The sequence below is a fragment of the Xiphophorus maculatus genome, chromosome 19 (genome assembly GCF_002775205.1).
Source record: "Xiphophorus maculatus strain JP 163 A chromosome 19, X_maculatus-5.0-male, whole genome shotgun sequence".
Classification (NCBI taxonomy): Eukaryota; Metazoa; Chordata; class Actinopteri; order Cyprinodontiformes; family Poeciliidae; genus Xiphophorus; species Xiphophorus maculatus.
Genome location: NC_036461.1, coordinates 25,458,731 through 25,480,777, shown reverse-complemented (window position 1 = coordinate 25,480,777; position 22,047 = coordinate 25,458,731). Strand labels below are relative to the sequence as shown.

At 41.7% G+C, this 22,047-nt stretch overlaps 2 protein-coding genes across 4 annotated transcripts; both read left to right on the top strand.

Moving 5' to 3' along the window:
• The first annotated feature begins 1,799 nt into the window (after positions 1 to 1,799).
• On the top strand, positions 1,800 to 12,589 carry LOC102228533 (dihydropyrimidinase-related protein 5-like). Of its 2 annotated transcripts, none has more exons than XM_005799241.2 (13): positions 1,800 to 1,950; positions 4,090 to 4,360; positions 6,773 to 6,931; positions 7,304 to 7,483; positions 7,610 to 7,678; positions 8,416 to 8,460; positions 8,565 to 8,640; positions 8,739 to 8,895; positions 8,989 to 9,130; positions 9,947 to 10,089; positions 10,198 to 10,405; positions 10,507 to 10,675; positions 11,031 to 12,589. In XM_005799241.2, the coding sequence occupies exons 2-13, from the start codon at positions 4,100 to 4,102 to the stop codon at positions 11,114 to 11,116; spliced, it is 1,695 nt and encodes a 564-aa protein (XP_005799298.1). In that variant the 5' UTR covers positions 1,800 to 1,950; positions 4,090 to 4,099; the 3' UTR covers positions 11,117 to 12,589. The 2 variants fall into 2 exon arrangements, with proteins under 2 accessions (XP_005799298.1, XP_005799297.1); XM_005799240.2 differs by lacking the exon at positions 1,800 to 1,950 and adding an exon at positions 3,101 to 3,991.
• A 1,325-nt stretch (positions 12,590 to 13,914) lies between these two features.
• LOC102228102 (microtubule-associated protein RP/EB family member 3-like) lies at positions 13,915 to 21,904 on the top strand. 2 transcript variants are annotated; one of them, XM_023353336.1, is made up of 7 exons: positions 13,915 to 14,027; positions 15,031 to 15,158; positions 15,252 to 15,397; positions 16,226 to 16,418; positions 18,114 to 18,256; positions 20,196 to 20,348; positions 20,568 to 21,904. In XM_023353336.1, the coding sequence occupies exons 2-7, from the start codon at positions 15,038 to 15,040 to the stop codon at positions 20,634 to 20,636; spliced, it is 825 nt and encodes a 274-aa protein (XP_023209104.1). In that variant the 5' UTR covers positions 13,915 to 14,027; positions 15,031 to 15,037; the 3' UTR covers positions 20,637 to 21,904. The 2 variants fall into 2 exon arrangements, with proteins under 2 accessions (XP_023209104.1, XP_005799296.1); XM_005799239.2 differs by having other exon boundaries at positions 13,917 to 14,027; positions 16,226 to 16,382.
• The last annotated feature ends 143 nt before the right edge of the window (positions 21,905 to 22,047 follow it).

The following is a 22,047-nucleotide window of genomic DNA, read 5'->3' as shown; positions in this document are numbered from 1 at the left end:
AATTGGAGACCCCTAAGTCAAAGTAGGAATCACCTCCCAAAGTGGTAGAAAATGGCAGAACTGAGATATATGGGACTTCCGGATTCAAACCAACAACATGGTAATGGCCAACCAAGCGGACATTGTGATCATTGATAAGCAGCACAGGATCAGTGTGATTATCCCCAATGATATAAATAATAGGAAAAAAGAGCAAAGGAACTGGACCAAGGACTCGGGAAGAGCGAGACAGCGTATGACGGGTGAAGGACGCTGCAGTGGTCCTGGTTATTGGAGTGATAAAAAATAAGAAGACACATACACTTTTTTTTCTCTCTCTGTCTGAAGTTAAATAGGACCAAACTTTTCTTGTTTTAGCTTGGTGAGAATTATCAAACTTATTTCTATTTGCTAATTGCCAGAAAACCCAGAAAGATTTTTATTTTAGATTTTTTTTGTAACTTTTAATTCAGAAACGTACATAAATTTGGTCAGTGTTAGGGGTAGTTGTCTTTTAAGCTGTATAAATTGGGTCAAACCTTTTGGGTTTTTATGATATACAGTCACATTATATACATTAGAATATGCATTACGATGAAAGATTTCTGTATTAAAACATCATTTTTTTATTCATCTGATGTAATATTCTAATCCCAGATGTTGTGTTTTAATTAGCTGTAAAATCAGAAAGGCTTAAAAACAGGCTTGTATGTAATTAATCTATATAACATGCTCCATTTAGTGAATTATGTCAATATTCTAATTTATGTTTCTATATAAACAACACATAAACTACACAAAAATAAATGATGAATCTACATGCAAAAACTTTGCCTAATTGTAGTTTTTAAATTATTTATAAATTCCTAATATAACCGCAAAGTATTGTTGGGCAGCTTGACAGTATGAAAAACTGTAAAATAGTCGAAGACAACTTACACTTACGAGCCAGCGAGGAAAATATGCATAAATATTAAATAATATAGCGTCCTGTTTCTCAGAGAATACTAACAGCTAGTAACTTTTTTACAGTCCATTAGCCAAAGGCATTCAGATAAAATGTTCTACCAGTGATACTTGCCTCTCATCTCCCTCCTCATATGAAAATGGTACTTCCTCCTCTGAGTGGACGCGCCCTACGTCTGCTGTGATTGGCTGTTGAGGAGACCAGCCTTCACGCAGCGCCGCTGATTGGGGCGTCACCCCGTCTCGCGGCGTGGATGCTGCGGCGCGCGGAAGGTGAGCTAAAAACGACACACAAATCGCCACCGGACGATAAGGGTTGCTGCTACAAAATAAAAGGCAGAAATTCATTTTTTTTTTTTGTGGGTATTTTTATTCCTTGACAGAGTTTTGTTTTGTTTTGCCTTTTGTAGCCGCAATTGTTTGTGGACCAACGATTATGACAGGTAACGAGATTTATTTTACCGACAAAAAAATTACAATTACAAAAATTTTAGTTTATTTGTTAGTATTTTTTATTGTTTAACTACAACATAAATCTGTTTTGACCAGTTAATATTTAAGTTCTCGTGTAAACTCTGCTGTTTAAACCAACAACAGTCATCTAAAGAACATTAGTGTTTGCAGTACTGTATTGTATTTTAGATTACAAGTATGTTACTTTAATTCCAGAAGCTGAAATATAAATTGTGCCTGGCAAAATTAAATTTATTTATTTCTGTGGCTTCCTTAAAGTCCATTATTCATTTCGAACCACAACGTAAAATAGTATTTGAGTTCATGTGACTTTTATTTTGAAGGGGCACACCAGACGTTTCAATTCAATCCGCTTCGCTGACTTGACGCTGATGCTGCTGCGGTGTGCTGGTCCCAGACCGGCGGGGAAGATATCCATCTGGTGTGTGTATCTGCTTGGGCAGGGCCGTCCACGGATTGTGTTGCCTTCTGTTCCGGTCAGAAAGTAACCAGAGCGCGGATTGGAGCAGCTGCAACAGGCCCAACCTGGAGGTATGTGCTCCACATATTAGCGATTTTTATTAAGGCCAGCGGGCTTCTGCGTCTTAATCACCACCCCTGCTACCCGGACACTTTTGTTCCCATGTCCCCCCTCCCCAGCGGCTACACGGTGCCATTCACACCCTGGAGCTCAACCACACCTTCCCCGTCCGTCCAGACGGGCCGCGGGGTTTAATTAATGTCTGGCCACTTAGATCGCCAGCATTACCTTACTGTGAAGAGGGCGCGCTGAGAGGGAGCGCAGTGGGGAGGTTTTTCTTTTTTCCTTTTGGAGTCTCGGATGCGGGCTGTGCAGCTGATCATGATGGAGACCGGTTTCTTTGTGTCATGTGTCATCATTTTGACTACGCCTGGATCAAACGAGGCAAATCTGCATATTTACAGGAATCATTTATAGATTAAAAGTGGGAGCGGGGTAGGTTTTTACTTATGCGTGTGCGCGCAAAAATGAATCAGAAACAAAAGTTGGGCCCGAATTCGATCCCATTAAATGAACCGCCTGCGTGAATCAGCGTATTTATTTACTATACAACAATTTCCTAACATTCCTCAAAGAGGCCCGTTTAAGCAACTTCCACGCCGTCCACCACCGATCACCTCTGTGTTATAATAATACACATAACAAGTGAGATCATAGCGGAGCAACAGCGCAGTTCGACCTGTCAGCGGAGGTTCTGATGGATTCTCCAGAACCTCTCCCACTATCAGGCGTCAGATCTGGAAGCGTGAAGGAGTGCCATGCCTTGCAGTAAACTTGCCGCACCCTCAGACGCACGCATCCTGCACTTCACGCAAGCACGCACGGATCTAGGGAGGCGTTGGAGGCACACAGCATCTCCACGTCCACGCACAGCTCCTAACATCATCACCACAAATGATGCGCATGGAAGGAGAGGGGAGGAACCCAGGAGACTGCTTCTTTGTTTCTCATGAATCGTTAATCGCGGACCGTAACCTAAATTCACCCAGAGCCTATACTGAGTGGAGGGATTCAGAACCAGCGAGGGGCAAACTTACAATTATTTAAGTTCTCAAACACACACACACACACACACACACACACACACACACACACACGCCCACACACACACACACAAATATATATATAGTTAAAAAAATTGTGCAGTTCAAATTGTTTTCCCTTTATTTTAACCGACTGAAAGATCACTGTTGTTTCAGATACAGTTATTCAAATTACTTTGAATAAACAGTAGAACTGGTCATTATTCAAGTCAAGCAAAAATTACATTAAAGTAACAGATTCTAGATCATTTCTATATTACACTAGTAGGCTTTATTGATGTATTTATTTGCTTGTTTGTTCTTTTTTTATTATTATAATTAGTGGCTGCTTAGTCAAACAGTGCACTATAAAAATGACTTCTGGATGGTAGTAAATTTTAGTCGCCTTTTAAAATTTAGTCAAACATAATAGTACAATTGATGTGCCATAATGGTCAGAATCTAGTAACATTAACTACTAAATTTTGGTATTGAATTTTACCCTTCAATACCAATTGAAGGGTAAAAGGGAAGGATAAAATACCAATTTTACCCTTCCCTTTATTTAGAACTCAAATGAAGTCAGGTGTTCAGTCATTTTTGTCCTCGCGCATTAAGTTATGTTTTTGTGGAATAAATAATCATTTGTTTGTTTGCTAACTTGATGACTACATTACCTGTACTAACTAACTAACTAACTAACTGACTGACTGATTGATTAAGGATATATTTGTCAGATTTATCCCAGTGTGATGCAGGTCATTGTACGTTGCTGAATGACTGGCCGTCCTTTTTTATATAATAATGGCCTTATTGACCCTTGTTCGCCTCATTGTGACCTACAACTGGACTCAGCTTCTTTCTGTTCCCACTGCGTCACTGTGACAGTACGTCAGGTTTCAGGCGGTGACTGACACAGCCTTCTCAGCGCTGTGGCTGATGTCAGTCACAGCGTGACAGACCCATCACAGAGTAGCATCCCAGAGCTTCTTCTCTCCTCGTTAAACTCCTCAAACTGTCTCAGAATGAGGTACCTTATCTGTAGCCTTTTCTCTTTTTGTGTATTTGGACCAAGAAAGGCACTCAAGCGCTCCTGAACACGTGTGCGTTTCTCTCTTTGCGACGCAGAGCGATAGCCATGTCTTCCAGTTCAGCGATGGTGCGGATCCTGGTAAAGGGCGGCAAGGTGGTGAACGACGACTGCACGCAGGAGGCCGACGTCTACATCGAGAACGGCATCATCCAGCAGGTGGGGAAGGAGCTGATGATCCCCGGCGGAGCCAAAGTGATCGACGCCTCGGGGAAGCTGGTGCTTCCCGGGGGCATCGACACCAGCGTCCACCTGGAGGAGACCTTCATGAACGCCGTCACTGCAGACGACTACTACAGCGGCACCAAGGTAGCACCCTGCAGGAAAGAGGAGTGGAGGAAACTTTATGCGACAGTGGAAGATGTTGATTTATGTGTTGGGGTGTGAAGCTTTAAAATCTGGATTTCAGGTTAGTTGGTGTATCCATCCATCCATTTTCTGTTCACCCTTTGTCCCTAATGGGGTCGGGAGGGTTGCTGGTGCCCATCTCCAGCTACGTTGCAGGCGAGAGGCGGGGTACACCCTGGACAGGTCGCCAGTCTGTCGCAGGGCAACACAAAGACATACAGGACAAACAACCATTCACACATACACTCACCCCTAGGGAGAATTTAGAGAGACCAATTAACCTAACAGTCATGTTTTTGGACTGTGGGAGGAAGCCGGAGTACCCGGAGAGAACCCACGCATGCACAGGGAGAACATGCAAACTCCATGCAGAAAGACCCTGGCCGGGAATCGAACCCAGGACCTTCTTGCTGCAAGGCAACAGTGCTACCAACTGCGCCACTGTACGTTTCTGTGTTTCTTCATTTTTTATTCTAAACACCGAGCAGTGACCCTGTCTAGTCTTCTTCACTCAGGAAAAGCTTTCACACCAAAGAGTGCTGTTGCTTCTCTCAGGCCTTATCTGGCTGAAAATTGGTATTTCTGATTGGTTCCTGTTGATCAGCAGTGCAGACAAAGAAATGAATAATGTATACCAAAAAAAAGTAAGTCTTTGCTTTCCTGTATCAAGGCATTGAGAGTTCTTCAAAAAAGAAGATATCCAGCTGAATGTTGGACAGAGATCAGCTGATTCCTGTAAAAATGCACATGAAAAAGTAACAGCAGAACAGGTTGCTGTAGGAAACAGACATGCGCTAAGATAAGAAAAGCACATTTATTTCATTTTTTGAAATTTCTTCTTGCTATAGGAGTCCCAATTTTCAGAGCTTTCTTCGTTTACCTCAGTGTCATTTTAAGATATTCTGTGAGCAGGGCTGATATCTACTTAAAGGAGTTATCCTGCATAAATAAATCAGATGTCTCGTTCTCCTCTCGGCGTCCATGATGACTCGTCACTTTGTAGCATTTTACGACGACGTGAGCTGCAAGGTGACGGACGCTGAATGTCGAACAAACCCACAGACACTTACAACTGTTCCCTCTCCTCCCTGCTCATCCTCCCCTCTCTGGTCTCCTCCCTGATGCCACCGGGAAAAAAAAAAATTGCCTGGGGACAAATGTAGCTCGCTAGCCGTCTCCATGGATACCGACGGGCTGCTGCAAAGACTGTCGCAAATCTTTTCACTCACGCCATTGTGCTGAGGAACAATGGTCCTCAGACACACACCCCTCTCCCTCTGCCGTCCTCCTCCACAGTCCCCCTGGGGTCAGCTGGCAGATGCTCATTGAGGCAGGCACTCATACACAAAAACACGCTCTGTCCTCAGTGGTTGGAGTTACCCAGTTTTACTGTAGTAAATCTGCTTCTAGGGGCTGGAAAACTATTAAGTACTGAGGTCGTAAAGTAGTAACATAGTAATGGGTTCAAATAGCTCATGATTGCACCATGAGGAGCCGTCAGTCTGGTGCTTTAACTACTGATAGATTTATGCTTCACATACAAGGATCATTGTTAAAGGTCTTAAGGTTCATGGTTTGGGATGAGGCTGTATTGATTATTAGATTGTGGTTCTGTAAATATTTACTGGCTTATTCTGTAATGTTACATAATATATTTTATTCAAAACGTGCTTATGTCAGCATGTGACATGTTCATTTTTGAACTGTAAATGAATGAAATAAATAAATATTAAAGGTTAATGTTTGCACATTAACTTTTATTGTATGAACATTAAAGGTAATTTTATACTGGTAATTTTACATTCTGCTTTCTTACCTATGTTTAAGTTAATTTATGCCTTGAAAACATGTAAAAAAAAAAAAGTACATCAAGAAAAACTAGTATATATTCAAAAGATATACACTTTGCTTTTAAAGCAATTACCTTTTTACAGATTTAATATTTTTTCTCATTTTCATGCTAAGTATGTGTCTCATGCACCATTTAGTTTGACTATCTATCTATCTATCTATCTATCTATCTATCTATCTATCTATCTATCTATCTATCTATCTATCTATCTATCTATCTATCTATCTAGCTAGCTAGCTAGCTAGCTAGCTAGCTAGCTAGATGGCTAGTTTTCTTAATAGCTCGCTAACTTAATAGCTAGCTGGCTACTCAGCTCTATCTAGCGAGCTAACTTGTTAGCTGGATAGATGGCTTGTTAGCTTAATAGCTAGATAGCTATCTGACTATCTAGCTAGCTAGCTAGCTAGCTGACTGTCTAGCTAGCTAGCTATCTAGCTGGTTAGCTAGCTTAATAGCTAGATAGCTAGCTGGCTATCCATCCACCCAGACATATGAAAGGCTGTTTTTGGGATTTCCTCCAGGCTGCTTTAGCTGGCGGTACAACGATGGTGATCGGACATGTTCTGCCAGAGAAGAATGAGTCTTTGCTGGAAGCGTACGAGAAGTGCCGCAGCATGGCTGACCCCAAAGCTTGCTGTGATTACTCTCTTCATGTCGGAGTTACATGGTGGGGACCCAAGGTACGAAACTATGCACTTCCCTCTCTTAAAAATATGTTTTCATCCTTCTTCAACATTGATGACATTGTATCTAGTAAAGCAAGCTGTTTTACAGTACCTTTTAAAATTAAGGAAGTAATACTCTGTTATATTTTTTCACATTTTGTCCATTTACATCTGCAGACCTCCATGTTAAACAATGTCAAGTTGTTCCAAATGTTACATGTGGCAGAAAACAAACACTGCACCTACAGCCATCCAATCAGATTCTGGTCCACTTATTTTGCAAAGAAGAATGGATACAATTTTCAGTCTCTAGATGTGCAAATTTTGCCAAGTATTGTTGGCTCCTATGCCCATCCATCAACACCTGGACTATTTTCTTGTGTGCAGGTGCGAGATGAGATGGAGAAACTTGTGAGAGAGAAAGGAGTGAACTCCTTCCAGATGTTCATGGCCTACAAGGAGACGTTCATGCTGAGGGACAGCGAACTCTTCCAGGCCCTGCAGCACTGTAAGGACATCGGGGCCATTGCAAGGGTCCACGCTGAGAACGGGGAGCTGGTCGCCGAGGTTAGGAAGAATCCATGTGTAGAAGGACACAATACCAGCATAACAAAACATTGATAATTTCAACATATATGTATTCGAAAAGTTTATAATAATAATAAACATGTATGCGCTGCCTTGTCTTCTCAGGGTGCGAAGGAAGCGTTAGACCTCGGGATCAGTGGCCCGGAGGGGATTGAAGTCAGTCGACCTGAAGAGGTAGGAGACTCAAAATTAACCAGCCGCTGTCTTTAGACCTTAGATAAAATAACGTTTCACTTCTCCAGTCCGGTCAGCGATATAAATAAAATCTCTGTAAATATGTGGCCTATATAAAACTTTTTCTTACAGAACACGATTTCTGCAACCTGTGGTGCCGGAGCCAAATTTTACACTTCCAACCCTCCACTAGTGTGTGGCTATTAATGCGTTTTTATGCAATATTAACAATTTTAATCAATTAATTTAGGGATTATTTTACCTGGAAGTCCAATGAAAAAAAAATATTTTACTGTATATCTAAACCTGCAAGGAGTAAAGATAATTTTGGGCTTTATTGTAGGTTCTTTTCAGTTTTTTGTTGTTTTCTTATCGGGTTTTCCGCAAATATAGAATTAAAGACGATTTATTCATTCTCTTTTTGCAAAGGTTTCCTGTTTTTCTTTTTTCTTAAACCAAAATAAAATGAAAACAAATTCTGGAGTCTGAATTTATATAAAAAAATGATGTTATCTTCTATTTTCTTAAAGAGTCATTTGAGGTTCTGGACAGTAATGGTTCTCAACTCTTGTGATAAAAGTGGTGCATATTTGTGAAATTGAACCAAAACAGACCACAGTCATAGTGAAAAATGGTGGTGGCTGCATTATACAAGAAAGGTCATAGTTGCTTTTGCAAGACACTGTAAATTATTGCAGTAGGACAGAATAATTTCTGACTCATTGTGTGGTTTGCAGCTGGAAGCAGAAGCAACGCACAGGGCAATCACAATCGCCAACAGGGTGAGTTAAACTTTGGCATTAATCATAAACATAAAACAGTCTCCACAGCCCGACAGAGGTGCTGGGATTGCTATAAAAATATATTTTTTCTCGTTCATCTTCAGGCCCACTGCCCAATCTATCTCGTCAATGTGTCCAGCATGTCTGCAGGCGATGTGGTGGCTTCAGCCAAGATGCAAGGTTGAAGCTAGCTCACTTTTAAATTGCTCGTCTGCAGGTACCCTACTCTTAGACCGTGAGCATTTCCTTGTTTTTCTTCTGATTTCGTTCGCCCGCAGGTAAGGTTGTCCACGGAGAGACGACCACGGCCCACGCTGTCCTGAACGGCATGCAGTACTATCACCTGGACTGGTCTCACGCAGCCGCCCACGTCACGGTGCCTCCTCTCCGCCTGGACCCCAGCACTCCGAACATCCTGATGAGTCTGCTGGGAAAGTGAGGAAACGCCACACAGTCTCTCACTTACGATCGCAGATGGAGTTTGTGTCGGCGACTAAACTGTTGTTGCCTTCCTCACTCCCGCCACAGCGACACTCTAAACGTCCTGGCGTCCGATCACCGTCCGTTCACAGTCAAACAGAGGGCCATGGGCAAGGATGATTTCACAAAGATCCCTCACGGCCTTCCCGGCATTCAGGACCGTATGAGCGTCATCTGGGAGAGGGGGGTGGTATGTGTGGCTCTTTTGTTCCTGCTTCGGCAGCCAGAGAACTTCCACAAATAGGAAATCCAATTTCACTGGGGGAATAAAAACAGATCATAGAAAAAAATACTGCTTTTCAAGCATTTGCCCTGTAAAGATTTCTTCTTCTTTAATTCTTTTTTTTTTTGTTGTAAGAATTCACTAGTCAGTGTCTAAGCATTGTTAAAAAGTCTACAATTAACACCGCAAAATGTTTAAAATTAATTTTAAATATGTAAACATCTATGGAAATTAAAAGATCACTTGTAACTTAAATCTGCCAGCCTGTGTGGATAACATTGGACTTTACTGTAAATGCACTTGTTAGGTTCATTCAGCTTTTAGTTGAACCTGTTCGACGACACGAAGTAAGCTAACAAGTTTCAAAACGTAACATAATAAGAATTTTGAGTGGCCTAGTCAAAGTCTGGAATTCAGTTGAGATGGTGTGGCTTTAACAACAGTTGAAAACCGTCCCGTGGTGCTGAATTAAAAGACGTTTGTGAATAAGTAAGGCCAGGATATGACAATGTAAAAGACGAATGTTTTTTCAGGTCAGTTAAGGAAACGTTTTTCCTGTAGCAGATAAAATTATCACTTGAAAGTTGCTGTTAGTATTTGCTCAGGTTTTCTTTGTCTGATATTAAAATTTGCTTACTGATCTGAAACATTGGGGTGTATCTGCAAACCAAAAGCGGAATAAAACAAATACTTTTCACAGCATGTCAGATAACATTTGTTTCCAGAGGCCCTTCCATTTCAACCTTTAAATTTGACAAACTTTATTTTTGTTTTACCTGGCAGGTTGGAGGCAAAATGGACGAGAATCGCTTCGTTGCCGTCACGAGCTCTAATGCGGCCAAGATTTACAACCTGTACCCCCGGAAAGGCCGGATCATCCCCGGAGCAGATGCTGACCTGGTGGTCTGGGACCCCGAGGGATCCAAGTATGAAACTTGATCCACACACTCATCGACCAGCTTGTCTCTCTCTGAGCCCAATCAAGCCTTTGTCTGACTGAACCGGGTCGTCTCTCTTCTGACATCTGCCTGCAGGACCATCTCAGTGGCAAACCAGTTCCAGGGAGGCGACGTAAACCTGTACGAAGGTCTGCGTTGTCGCGGTGTGCCCCTGGTTACCATCAGCCGCGGGCGTCTGGTCTATGAAAACGGCATGTTCACGTGCGCAGAGGGTTCTGGGAAGTTCTGCCCTTTGAGGACTTTCCCAGATTACCTCTACAAGAAGATGGTCCAGAGAGAAAAGGTAAAACTCTTACAACATGAATGTTCCTCTAGTCGCCATGGTGACTGACAGGTTTTCCTGGGTTAATATGTCCACATTTGCCGATCCTCTTGTTCTGCCAGAGCCAGGCGGTGAAAGCTGTTGAGCGGGAGCCCTACAACGGTGATGTTGTTGCCGTGGTGAATTCGGGAAAGAGGGACACGGGCGCTCCGGATCTGGACACCCCAACGCGCCCCTGCACCCGTCATGGCGGCGTGAGGGACCTCCATGAGTCCAGCTTCAGCCTGTCTGGTGAGACTCGGCCTCGAACAAGCCTCTGCTCCGTGGCGAAATTAGTTTGATTTATTTTAAGCAATAAATGGACGTCGGTACTTCTGGTGCATCCGGGCATCATTTAAAAATGACCTGACGAGGGCGCCGTAGAAACCGTTGAGGTCGGGTTAGAAATGTTACACATTACACAGTCCCTTACATGGAGTTGAAACCCCTTGAACTAAACCAGGAGCAGTTTCAATCTTCATTTCTTAAATCTACCTACAGGTTAGAAACCTGAGAGAAAACAGACACTGACTTGTTTTGTTTTGTTTTGTTTTGGGGGTTTTTTGCTGCTGAACTCACACGATTCCCCTTTTCTCCGCGGCTGCAGGTGCTCAGATTGACGACAACATTCCAAAGAGATCCTCGGCTCGGATCCTGGCCCCTCCTGGAGGGAGATCCAGCGGGATCTGGTAACCGGTTAGATGAAGCCCAACGCGGGGAAGGAGCAAGGCGACTCATCTTTGTTTTAAAACAAATTGATTCTGTATGAAGCGATCGAGTCACATTTTTTAATTTTTATTATTTTCTATCCTGAATTTTGCTGTTATTTAAGACTATAAAACCGTATCCATGTCGATTTGCTGAATGAGAAACATTTGTCACGTGGTAACAGCGACCAAAATTCAGTCAAAAGGTAACCAAATATGAAAGCAACATAAAAAAAAACATTTGCTGTTAAGTTCCTTTAGTTAGTTTTTTTTTGGACCATGTTAGGGGAAAGCACTGTACTGTATAGTTTAGAAAACATTGTTTTTATGAAACAATTGTGTTACCTCACTGTAAGAAACAACTTTTGCACTTGTGTCATGTATTACTATTTAGATGCCTTTTTACATCCTTTAATGTCATAAGATGATTTTTACTGCGGGCCGTGGCGAATGAATTGTAACTATTGTATATGTAGTACAACAACTCGTCGGTTTTGATCAGCTGATGGAAGAAAAGATTGCCTAAGCTTTCCTTTTTTTAATTTGTTTTATTTGTATATATTTTCATGTTTGATTTGTTTCGCATTCTGGGGATCAAAAAGACGAAGGACTTCAGATTAGCGTCTCAGCTGATGTTTACAGCAGGACGGGTTTCTTTTTCCACCCCACTAAATGTGAATGAACCTCCGCCGTGACTCTTTTTTTTTTCCCGTGTGTGTGTGTGTGTGTGTGTGTGTGTTATGATCGCTACTATCATGTCAAGCACAACTATTCATTTTTGCTTTTCTTTATGATCATAAGTGTTTCCACACTGAACAAAAAGTCTCACCCAGATGGCCTTTTCAACACCTAAACGCCCCCCTCAAACAAAAAGTGCGCACATCATGACGTGTCAGTCACTGTCACTTCTGTCCTGGTGCTTTTGGGGGCGGAGCTTAAATGCTCCCGCCAACACTTCCGAGCTATTGTCACCACTGTGAAATATGTGGGGAAGTTGAAGCTTTTTTACTGTGTGTTGGCGTTGGGAGGTTAGTGCCAGGTGTCTACATGCCTTCAGATGTTAACAGTATGTACGATTGTTTAGCTAGAACAGAAAGGCACTAGTACTTTTGTTGTCTTTTTTAAAGTTTTCTGCTCTTAGTTTGTAAATTTCACACTTATAATTACATGTGAATAAGTCTCTTAGTACCTGGTTTTATTCTGTTTGTAAGTGGAGGCCGGAATATGCACAGCTTACTGCTCTTTCGTTTCTATTTCTGTAGTCCTGTGACGCTCCAGTGGCTCTTGCAGTGTCTTTCCCCTCCCAAACGTACTGTACACTGGTGCTGAACAATGTGTTGTCACATTGAATTCCTCTTTCTCCTGTTTTTGTCTTGCAGCTCTTTATCACATGATTGAAGTGCAAATAAACCACAGTGAAACCATAGCCTGCGTTGAAGCACTGATAAGGGCTGGATCACATGCTTGGCTTTCGAGTATTTTTGCTTCGCACCGCTACGTTCACCTCAGACGCCTGCAAAACAAAACATACTTTTCAAATATGTTAGAAATAGAAGTGATAAAATGCCTGTGAGGGGAATCAGAGACAGGGTATTATTAAGAATGCATCTTTCGTACATATTTGCTCTTACTAGGTTATAAAATTATTTAAATTTAATCTGAAAGGCACAAAACAAACAGCAGACTCCACTAATATCATTATTTCAGGTTTGCATTCACTCAGATCTGCACAACTCTTAAAGTTCAGCAACATTATTGCAAGCAGCTTGATTATTCTTTTCTTTTCTGTTTTGTTTAAGATCATTGTCTTATTCTATGACACGATTCAAGGCAAGTTTTTGTCCTAAAAGTAAACTTTAAGCCACTGTTAGATGGAAGAGCTTGAGGCTAACTCAATAAATGAAGAGTGCGCAGGAAATGTGGTGGGAAAAGTAACTGTTGACCTCAGTGGAAATAGCAAGATATTTATTTTTGACATGAGGATTTCTAACGTCAGATACCAGTGTAAGAAAAACGCCAAGCATTCCTTATCCATTTCTCTTGAACAGACGAGTGTAAAAGTGGAGATGGAAAAAGAAAACCAAATATTGCATTCCAGAAAACAGCTGAAACTTCATACAAACTGTGAAGCAGTTGGAATTATTATGGAGTTTTGCTGCAGCAGGACCTAACTATTCTAACTATTGCAGCATTTACTGTGGAGAGTAAAGGAATGCGTTCGCCCAACAAATCTTTAGTGCATGATCCACCGCTGGCAAAGACAATTGCTTCCCTAAAGTCCCTGCTGACCTCTTTCCTTCTGGGCATTGTTAACACACACCTGTATGCTCCAGCACAGCAGACGGCCAACACTCCCTCTGCTTTTACAGATTTTATTACTGATTAATTGTTCATTGTGCTGTAGTTAGAAGCAGGGATGCTGCTTTTTCAGCCAACAGCGTCTCCATTTTGTTTAATGGATATTAAGCTATATTTTTAACACAAGAAGTTTGATTTAAATATTTTCAGAACAACATAAAGGCCAGATTATTTGTATTATGTGCTGATAGAATCCTGTAATTAAATGAGGGTGTGCTCACACACACACACACACCCACACACACACAGCAGTAGAAACAAGTTCAACATAAGCTACTTGTTGTGTGACCTGACCTCTTGCGAACCTCTTGCATCGTGTCACTAACAAGCTTAAAATCCAACCCGACACATCATGTGTCTCTTAGCAGGGACGGGCCAAAGTCCTATTTATAATAAGCCTTTTAACAGCATGGAGTCGGGCGCCTGCGCAGTCGAAGCCGGATTGTTGCAGGCTCAGACAGGGCGGCCCGTTACCAAGCACTGCACCGCGCTTTGCCATAAGGACTACTGCTGCCAGCCAGATAGCAACACGGAACACAGTGAGTATCGGCACTTTTACGTCTCGGAGACCCGCTCTCCTTCCCTTCAGCTCCCTATGTTGCGTTGGGGAGACGTGTTTTGCCTTTTCCTCCCACACACCGAGGATGTTTCCCCCGCGCTGAGGTATTCGGGGAGGCCTGTAGAGGGGGCCGCTAGGAGAGCAGCTCCTGCGTTGCGGCTCTTCCAACCCAAAGGGCTTCCAGCGTCAGCTAACGGGACCATTTATTGTTCCCAGCTCCGACTCCACATGCCGGACCCCACAGCCCCAGTTTGTATTCGTAGACTTCAGCGGTTCTCACTCAGGGCTTCGCTGCAGCTTCCCCCCCCCCCCCCCCCCCCCAAGGCCCCGCACATTCCCCCCCATAGAGAATAGACTGACTTTGCTTTGGTGCGCCGCTTATTCTTATTCAAAGCAGCCACTCCTGAACCAACGACTGTGTAAGTCTGAGCCTCCGTGACTGGGTCTCATAAATGTTTATCTATTTATTATTCTATTTTGTTTTTATTTCGCAAATAGGTGTTAAACCGCGTCAAGTGACCGCGAGCCAGTCGAGCCTCAGATGGGAAAACGCTGGCACGCGCTCTGCTGAGGGGGCATTCACGGTCCTCGCTCCAGCTTCAAACATGACTCAGTTGTTTAAATAAAACCGATAGGACGTGGTGATGTGGAAAGGTGCCTCTCGGTGCAGGGAGGCATCACTGGTTCAGTCAGTCTGGAGCTGCCAGATGTGTAAAGCTGCCATCCGGCTTCAATCTAAAGAGGATTACAACACATCTGTAGATTAAAGCTGGTTTACAATCAGAAACCAAATGTGTGTCCCACGGGCCATTATGTGACTGCTCACGTTGGGTGCTTCCAGATTGAATCTTTTTTTTTTTGGGGTTTTGCCACAAATTCAGATCTGAAAAGTGTGGTGTGCTGCTTGCATTCAGCCACTAGAGGAATATTTCACTTAATTTATCAAAGAGTGGCGACTGAAAGAGTGTTGCCGTTTTCCTCAGGAAGGGGATGGCAGTGAATGTGTACGCCACGTCCGTCTCCATTGACAACCTCAGCCGTCATGACATGCTCGCGTGGGTCAACGACTCCCTGCATCTCACCTACACCAAGATCGAGCAGCTCTGTTCAGGTAAGCAAGAGCGAAAAAATAAATAAATAAAAGAAGAAGAAGAAGATTCTCCAGCGTCTTCATTGAGCTAACAAATCTGTCTGTGTTCTTCAGGGGCCGCTTATTGCCAGTTCATGGACATGTTATTTCCGGGTTGCATTCTTCTAAAGAAGGTCAAATTTCAAGCCAAACTGGAGCATGAATTTATACACAACTTCAAAGTCCTTCAAGCAGCTTTCAAAAGGATGAGCGTCGACAAAGTAAGCAGCCTTCATCGCCTAGTTTTACGTTGCAAATCTAATACCACAATGCGACAGCGTACGAGGGCCATACTAAGAAAAAAAAAATTACAAGAATAGTCATAAAATGATGAGTGTGAAGTAATAATATTGTGAGAATAAATCCGTATGAGAATAAAGTCATAATATTACTGGAATAAAGTAATGATATTATGAGGAAAAAGTCAAACTAATACTCAGGGTTTCCCCCAGAAAACTTGCTAAGCCCGGCGCTCAGGGCGCTACGGCATCCAGCTGGCCGCCATGTTTTTCAGTTTAAAAATGTTTAAAGTTGACGGGAAATTTTAAAATATCATTTGATTGTTATGGATTTTTGGAAGACTGGAAGATTAAGACCTAAACACCAACTATAAAGTAAAAGAAAGAAGAAAAAAGCCAATCATTAAAATAAAACTAATAAAGCAACAATGCTAAGCCTGGTGGGAGCACAAGTAAAGTCTGGTGGCCCGCCAGGCTTATAACACACTGAATACAAGAATAAAGTCATAATATTAAGACAATAAAGTCAAAATAATATTAGAATAAAGTCATAATATTATGGGAATAAAGTCGTAATACTGTGTTAATTAAAGTGTTAATACTGTGACTTTATTCTGATATTGTTCTGATTTTATTCTCATGTTATTTCAACTTTATTCACAAAATATCATGACTTTATTCTCGTACTCATTTTTTTTTTTTTTTTACATTTTCTCAGCATGGCCCTCATACTCCGCTGTGGGCCGGACGTCACAGATCGGAGTCTCACACCTCGAGACTCACAGAGATCTTTTTGTTTCCCCTCTCCAGATAATTCCAGTAGAAAAGCTCGTCAAAGGAAAATTCCAGGACAACTTTGAATTTGTCCAGTGGTTCAAGAAGTTCTTCGACGCCAACTACGACGGGAAGGAGTACGACCCCATGCTAGCCAGGCAGGGGCAGGACGTGGCCCCCGCCCCCAATCCAGGTGATCACTTTATCCACAAACCAAAGAGAAACCCAGGTAAACCAAACCCCTCTTGGCTTTGCTGCACGGCCTTGCTGAGCTTTTGGATGGCTCAAAAGCGCTCGCTGTAAAGCAAGTGTTGTGAGCAGCACGATTCACACGGCGACGGGCTAACCTCACAGCTCGGCATCCGCTGACCTATGACACTGCGGGGGCCGCGGCCGACACCGCAGTGCATAGAGGGATGCAGCCACACTAAGGAAGACGGTCCACATCCTTGGCCCTTTTCTCTTTTCTTTTGGGTTCAGAAATGCTGAAACATGAACAAAAATGTTGAATATTTCCACCTGGATTCTTCATCACACAGCTGATGCAACTGAAGAATCGTCTGAATAAATTCAAATATGATTAGAATATCATTTAAAAGTTATTCTAGTGAAGGGAAACCTCTATAGATTCACTGCAGATGTGACGGCGAAGTACTTCAAATGATTATTTTAGTCAGTTTCGATGATTACAGCTCACAGCTAATAAAAAGCTAAAATTCAGTTTCTCTGAAAAAATGTTTTTTTTACACAGGATATTGATTTTTAATCTAGAAATGTTCAGGTTAGTTTCTGATGTCATCTGAACTGATGGCATGAACTTTAAAGCCTGTAATGGTATTTTTGGCACTGTGGTCAGGTCTCAGATACTTTGGAAAATAAAATCAACCGTAAAGGTGGTAGGCAAGTGGAAGGATTAAGTCCTTTTTTAAGAAAATATTAAGATATAAAATGTACTTTAGTCTAAAAGGAGGACTAGGAACCACTTCACTTAACAACAGCCTACTCTGTTTTCTCCTTTCCAAACTCTTAAATGAGATGAGAATTACATCCCAATCTTCTCAAGACTGGGGTCATTGCTGCTCCAACCACAGTTTTCCCTTCCACTCAACTTTCCAATAACATGCATGTAGCATTCTGTGAACAGCCAGCTTCCTTAGCAGCGACCTTTGGAGGCTTAACCTCATTGTGGAACGTGTTAGTGATTTTCTGGTGGGCAGCCATGGCTGCATTGGCCAGACCATGCCTACAATGTAGCATTTATTCATTATGAAATGTTCAGATTTTTTGAGAAACTCAATTTTAGGTTTTTAATTAGCTCAAAATCCTTGAAAATGTAAGGAACCGAAGGCTTCTGTGTAACCAATTCAATTACCCCAAAACATAAACTTTTAAATGATATATTCTAATGAATTGAGATGTTGCCTATACTGTTCCTAAAGCTGGTTTGATCGACCAAATTTAAGAAAAACTGCTTTCAGATTACTAACACGAGCTAGGAGCAGAATACTTCTGTGGCTTGAACGCCATGGGGAACCATCTCCATGGAGCTGCAGTGTGTCAGAAACCAGCTTTGTAACTCTGCCACCATGTAGCTGTGTGGGTGGAAATGGGCAGAATCATGACTGCACTTACTTTCAGAGCCGTAGCTACGCGTGTCGGCATGTTCTGTCTTTGAGACTTCAGCGCCTCTCGCTGTCTTACAGTCGAATTGAATGCGCATAATTTGGATCTTCAGCGTCGTAATGAAAATGGTGAAAATTGTTTTCCATAATGGGACAAATCAAAGGCACATCATGCCGCTCTAGAACGTGCTCGGCCTGTCGCCACCACCGCTATAGAGCTCACGTGTCGCGATCTGACTGGTTTTAAAAGAAATGCTGAATATCCCACTTCCCCCGCTCCCCACTGTCTCTGGTAACTCCAGGACCACAGCGAACGTCTCCAACGGTTCCTAAAAACATGCCAACACCACAGCGAGTCCAGCACAACATGCCTGCCATAAGGAAGAATCCGTCTTTGTCCAGAAACGGGGGCAGCGACGCCGAGATCATGGAGCTAAATCAACAGGTACAGTCACACAAAGCTAACTTATAGTCTACTGTTTTTTTCTCGCCGCCCTTTTTGCCTCAGGAGGAAAAGTTAATTTGTGTCAAGCTTTGGTTGTATTTGTAAAAGAAAACCAAAAAAAAAACTGTTCTCTGCTGATGACACCCGGTACTTTTTTTTTTCTGCCGGAAAGAAAGGATTAAGAAATGATGCTAATTTAAGATTTTGTTCCAGTATCCAGCATTTGGGACGTCTTAGATTGTAAACAAGCAAAAGAAATGCAACACTTTGCGATCATTTACCTGGCATTTAAATCAGAAAATGAATATGGAATTTTAAAAAATGGACTGAAGTTTGGCATAAAACAAAAATGAGAAAATGATATGTTTTATTCTCATTTTAAAACAGGAGAAAATGAAGCATTTTTGCACACCAAAAAGCAGAGTAGCCTAATAAACAAATGACAATTTTAAATCATGAACAAATAACAGGATTACACAAACGGTAGCATCTAAATGTTATTCAGTTCGTCCAAATGGTGAAGAGGTCATACAGCACTGAGATGATCTTGTGTTTTCCAAATTAAAAAAAAAAGACTTTGCTGTCTTTAAAGGGATGGTTCAACATTTTTCAAAATAAGGTTCAATTAAAAGGTGATCGTCAATTAGTATTTTACCTGCAGTTTATGTCTCTACTGGCGTTTTCATTTTGCACTAATCCAGATTAGGTGGTGAAGCAAGTAAATAATCCAAGAGGGGCCAAAACCAAAGCAGATAACAGACAACTATGGAACTACTCTAGTCTCAGAAACATTGTAGCAGTTTATGAAAACACTATTTCATTCAACATAAGTCACGTTGCACTGGATGAGTATTCACAGAAATGGCAATGATTATCTACATGAGACATGGATGAACTAAAGGGTGCGTCGCCTTCGAGCTTCCTACGTGAAACATTTACGGAAAAACGAATATCTCAAATCTCTTTCAGCTTGTCTTACCATATTTTAAAGTACTGTACATTGCAAAACATTATGCTTTTAGTTAACTATATTTTAACAATGTTTACACTGTCTTCCTTTTTAAAATGCAGTTACTCGATCCAGAAACAGTTCATGTTGGCTTCTCTGTATGAATTTCACACAGGAAGATCTTTGGTGACGCATCGCCTCCAACCTGCACTTTCATTGATCAGAGCAAATAGCCTATATATGCAGGCTTAGCCTTCTAACAGGGGCGACATTAAAAAATCCATCTCTTTAAGGTCATTGCAATTAGAAACAAACTTTATTTACTGTATGTAAATCAAAGTGTTTATTGATTATCTAAACCACATGTGTCAAACTCAAGGCCCGGGGGCCAAATCCGGCCCGCTATAGCTTTTTATGTGGCCCTCTAGACTCTAGACTAAACTCTAAGTGTGCTTAAATGTTATGTTATCAATCAACTCAATACAGTTTTTATCTGCTTACTGCCAAATTATATCAGTCGGTCCCTGAAGTTTCTTGAGAATTATCGTGCAAATTCACACAAAATTACCCTGAACTCTTTTGTGCCGATACATAATTTGGAGTTTATTGCAGATTTTTCTCAAAAATTGTCAGAAACTTTCTTACTTGTGCTAAACAGCTGCCTCAGCCTTCGTTAATAACAGATCACAGTCCATGATCCTTACGGCGAGTAATAAAAAGTCACATTTACTGCCACAAACACTTTGATTTTTATTGCAAAAAAATCACAAAAAGAATCATAAAATCCTGGAGGGACTGAAAAGATGTGCAATAATATTATTTAATAAAAAAAATTCATTGATATTTTAACAGTTTGTGATCAGGTTTTTACCAGTACGATCTGGCACAGCCGGCCCTTTAAGAACATTCATGATCTTGATTCGGCCCAAAAGGAAAATGAGTTTGACTCCCCTGGTCCAAACCGTCAGCATGTTGTTTTGTCTCCCTCAGTTGATGGAGCTGAAGCTGACGGTGGACGGTCTAGAGAAAGAGAGAGACTTCTACTTCAGCAAACTACGGGACGTTGAGCTCATCTGCCAAGAACATGAGAGTGAAAACAACCCTGTGCTCAGCAGGATAATTGACATTCTCTACGCCACAGAGGTACCTCTACCATTAGCACCGATGATGCGTTTTGGTTTGACTGATCTGTAGCGAAAGCAAACATTTCCCAAATGTCTTCTGTCGTCAGCGACTGTACTGTGACTCATCCGACTTCATGCCGTATTTTGCAGCTACTGGAGACGAGACGATTTTGGTTATTTTTAATTCAGTCAAAAGAAAACGTAAATCTGAAAGACGACAATGTTTTCTGTGTCGCAGGAAGGCTTTGCCCCTCCAGATGAGGACGACCTCGATGAACAAGGTCACCTGGACCAGGATGAATACTGAACTCCCTCCTCCATCGCCCCTTCTTTTCTTTTTGCCCCTCGGTTTTTCTACTCTCTGCAAGCTTTCTAGCATCACTCCTCCTTATTCCTGCTCTCTGTCTGTCTCTCCTTCTTTCTTGATCATGTGTATATCTGTTGCTAACCTGCCCCTCCACCCTCCCTTCCTGTCTTACCGCACCTGCTCCTTCTTCTCATTTCCCGCTCCTCCTTTCCTCCACGTACACAGTAACAGCAACGGTAACCTACGACAATAACCCAGTGATTTTAGCATGAGCAATGCACACACAAAAAAGAACTGGAACGAGAGGAGTTACAACAAAAGCTAAGTCTTTCTGTAAAGATTAACTTTTATTTCTAAAGGAATATCTTCTTTTATTTGTTATTAAGTTATCTATTTGCTTTTATGTTGATACTACTGTTAGAGCACAGAGCAACACTGCTCCATTGTGCCATCATGACACTCTGTGAGCCACTAAACCTGTAATAGAAGTGACTTCTGAGTAACTTTCTTTCTTTCTTTCTTTCTTATTTATTTAACTTATATTTTGTTTCAGTTGAATTTCTGTAGCAGAAATATTGCAAACCTGCTGTATGTGAAAAGAGCCGAGGGCCATACGTGCTCCGGTTTGTGCTCGGGTCCGCGTCAAGCTTCTGAGTTGTCGTTTTGTTTTATTTAAAGTTTTTTGCTGCTGGTTTTAAGCATGTGAAAATGCTGAAGGAAGTCGTTCGGTGCGACGACTTCAGAAAAGTGATCATTGCTCTGCAAATACTCCTTATTTATGAGCAACATATCTGAGCATGAGAATGTTACACAGTGACTGTGAATGAGTGATATTTTGTAAATGTGCTTTGTGTGAAGATTTTGTAAGTTGTCTCAAGAAGATTCTGGTTTATCCCGACAGTATCCTATGGGCTAACAATGCACTAGCCTTTAAGCTTAACCTGCAGACTAAAAATATGGTTATGTAGCAGTTTACAACAATTAAATACAGACACATTTTTACATGACTGATTTTTTTTTTCTTCTACTGCTGAAATTATTGTGTCTTTGTGTCTAATTTGCGGAAAAGTTGTCCAAAGTTTTAGTTCCCGTCTGAAGGAAAGTTGCGATCTGTGGTTAGTTGGCTGGTTGTCAACGACGACGCCTCCTTTTCCTTCCCTAAGCTGTTTTTAAATTTGCAAACTGGTTGGAACATGCATTCATCGACCATGTCCACAGAACAATCATCTTTTGAGTTTTCAATAAATACACAGTTGTTGAACAATGTATTTGTTGTCTCTTGTCTCTAAATTTAACCTACAGGCTTCTAGCACAGATTAGAAAACGTTGCCACGTTTCCATTGTTTCCAGAGGAAGCTTGTACATTTTAACACAAGCTAATATTTTTAATGATTGTGTTGTATTTAGCCGT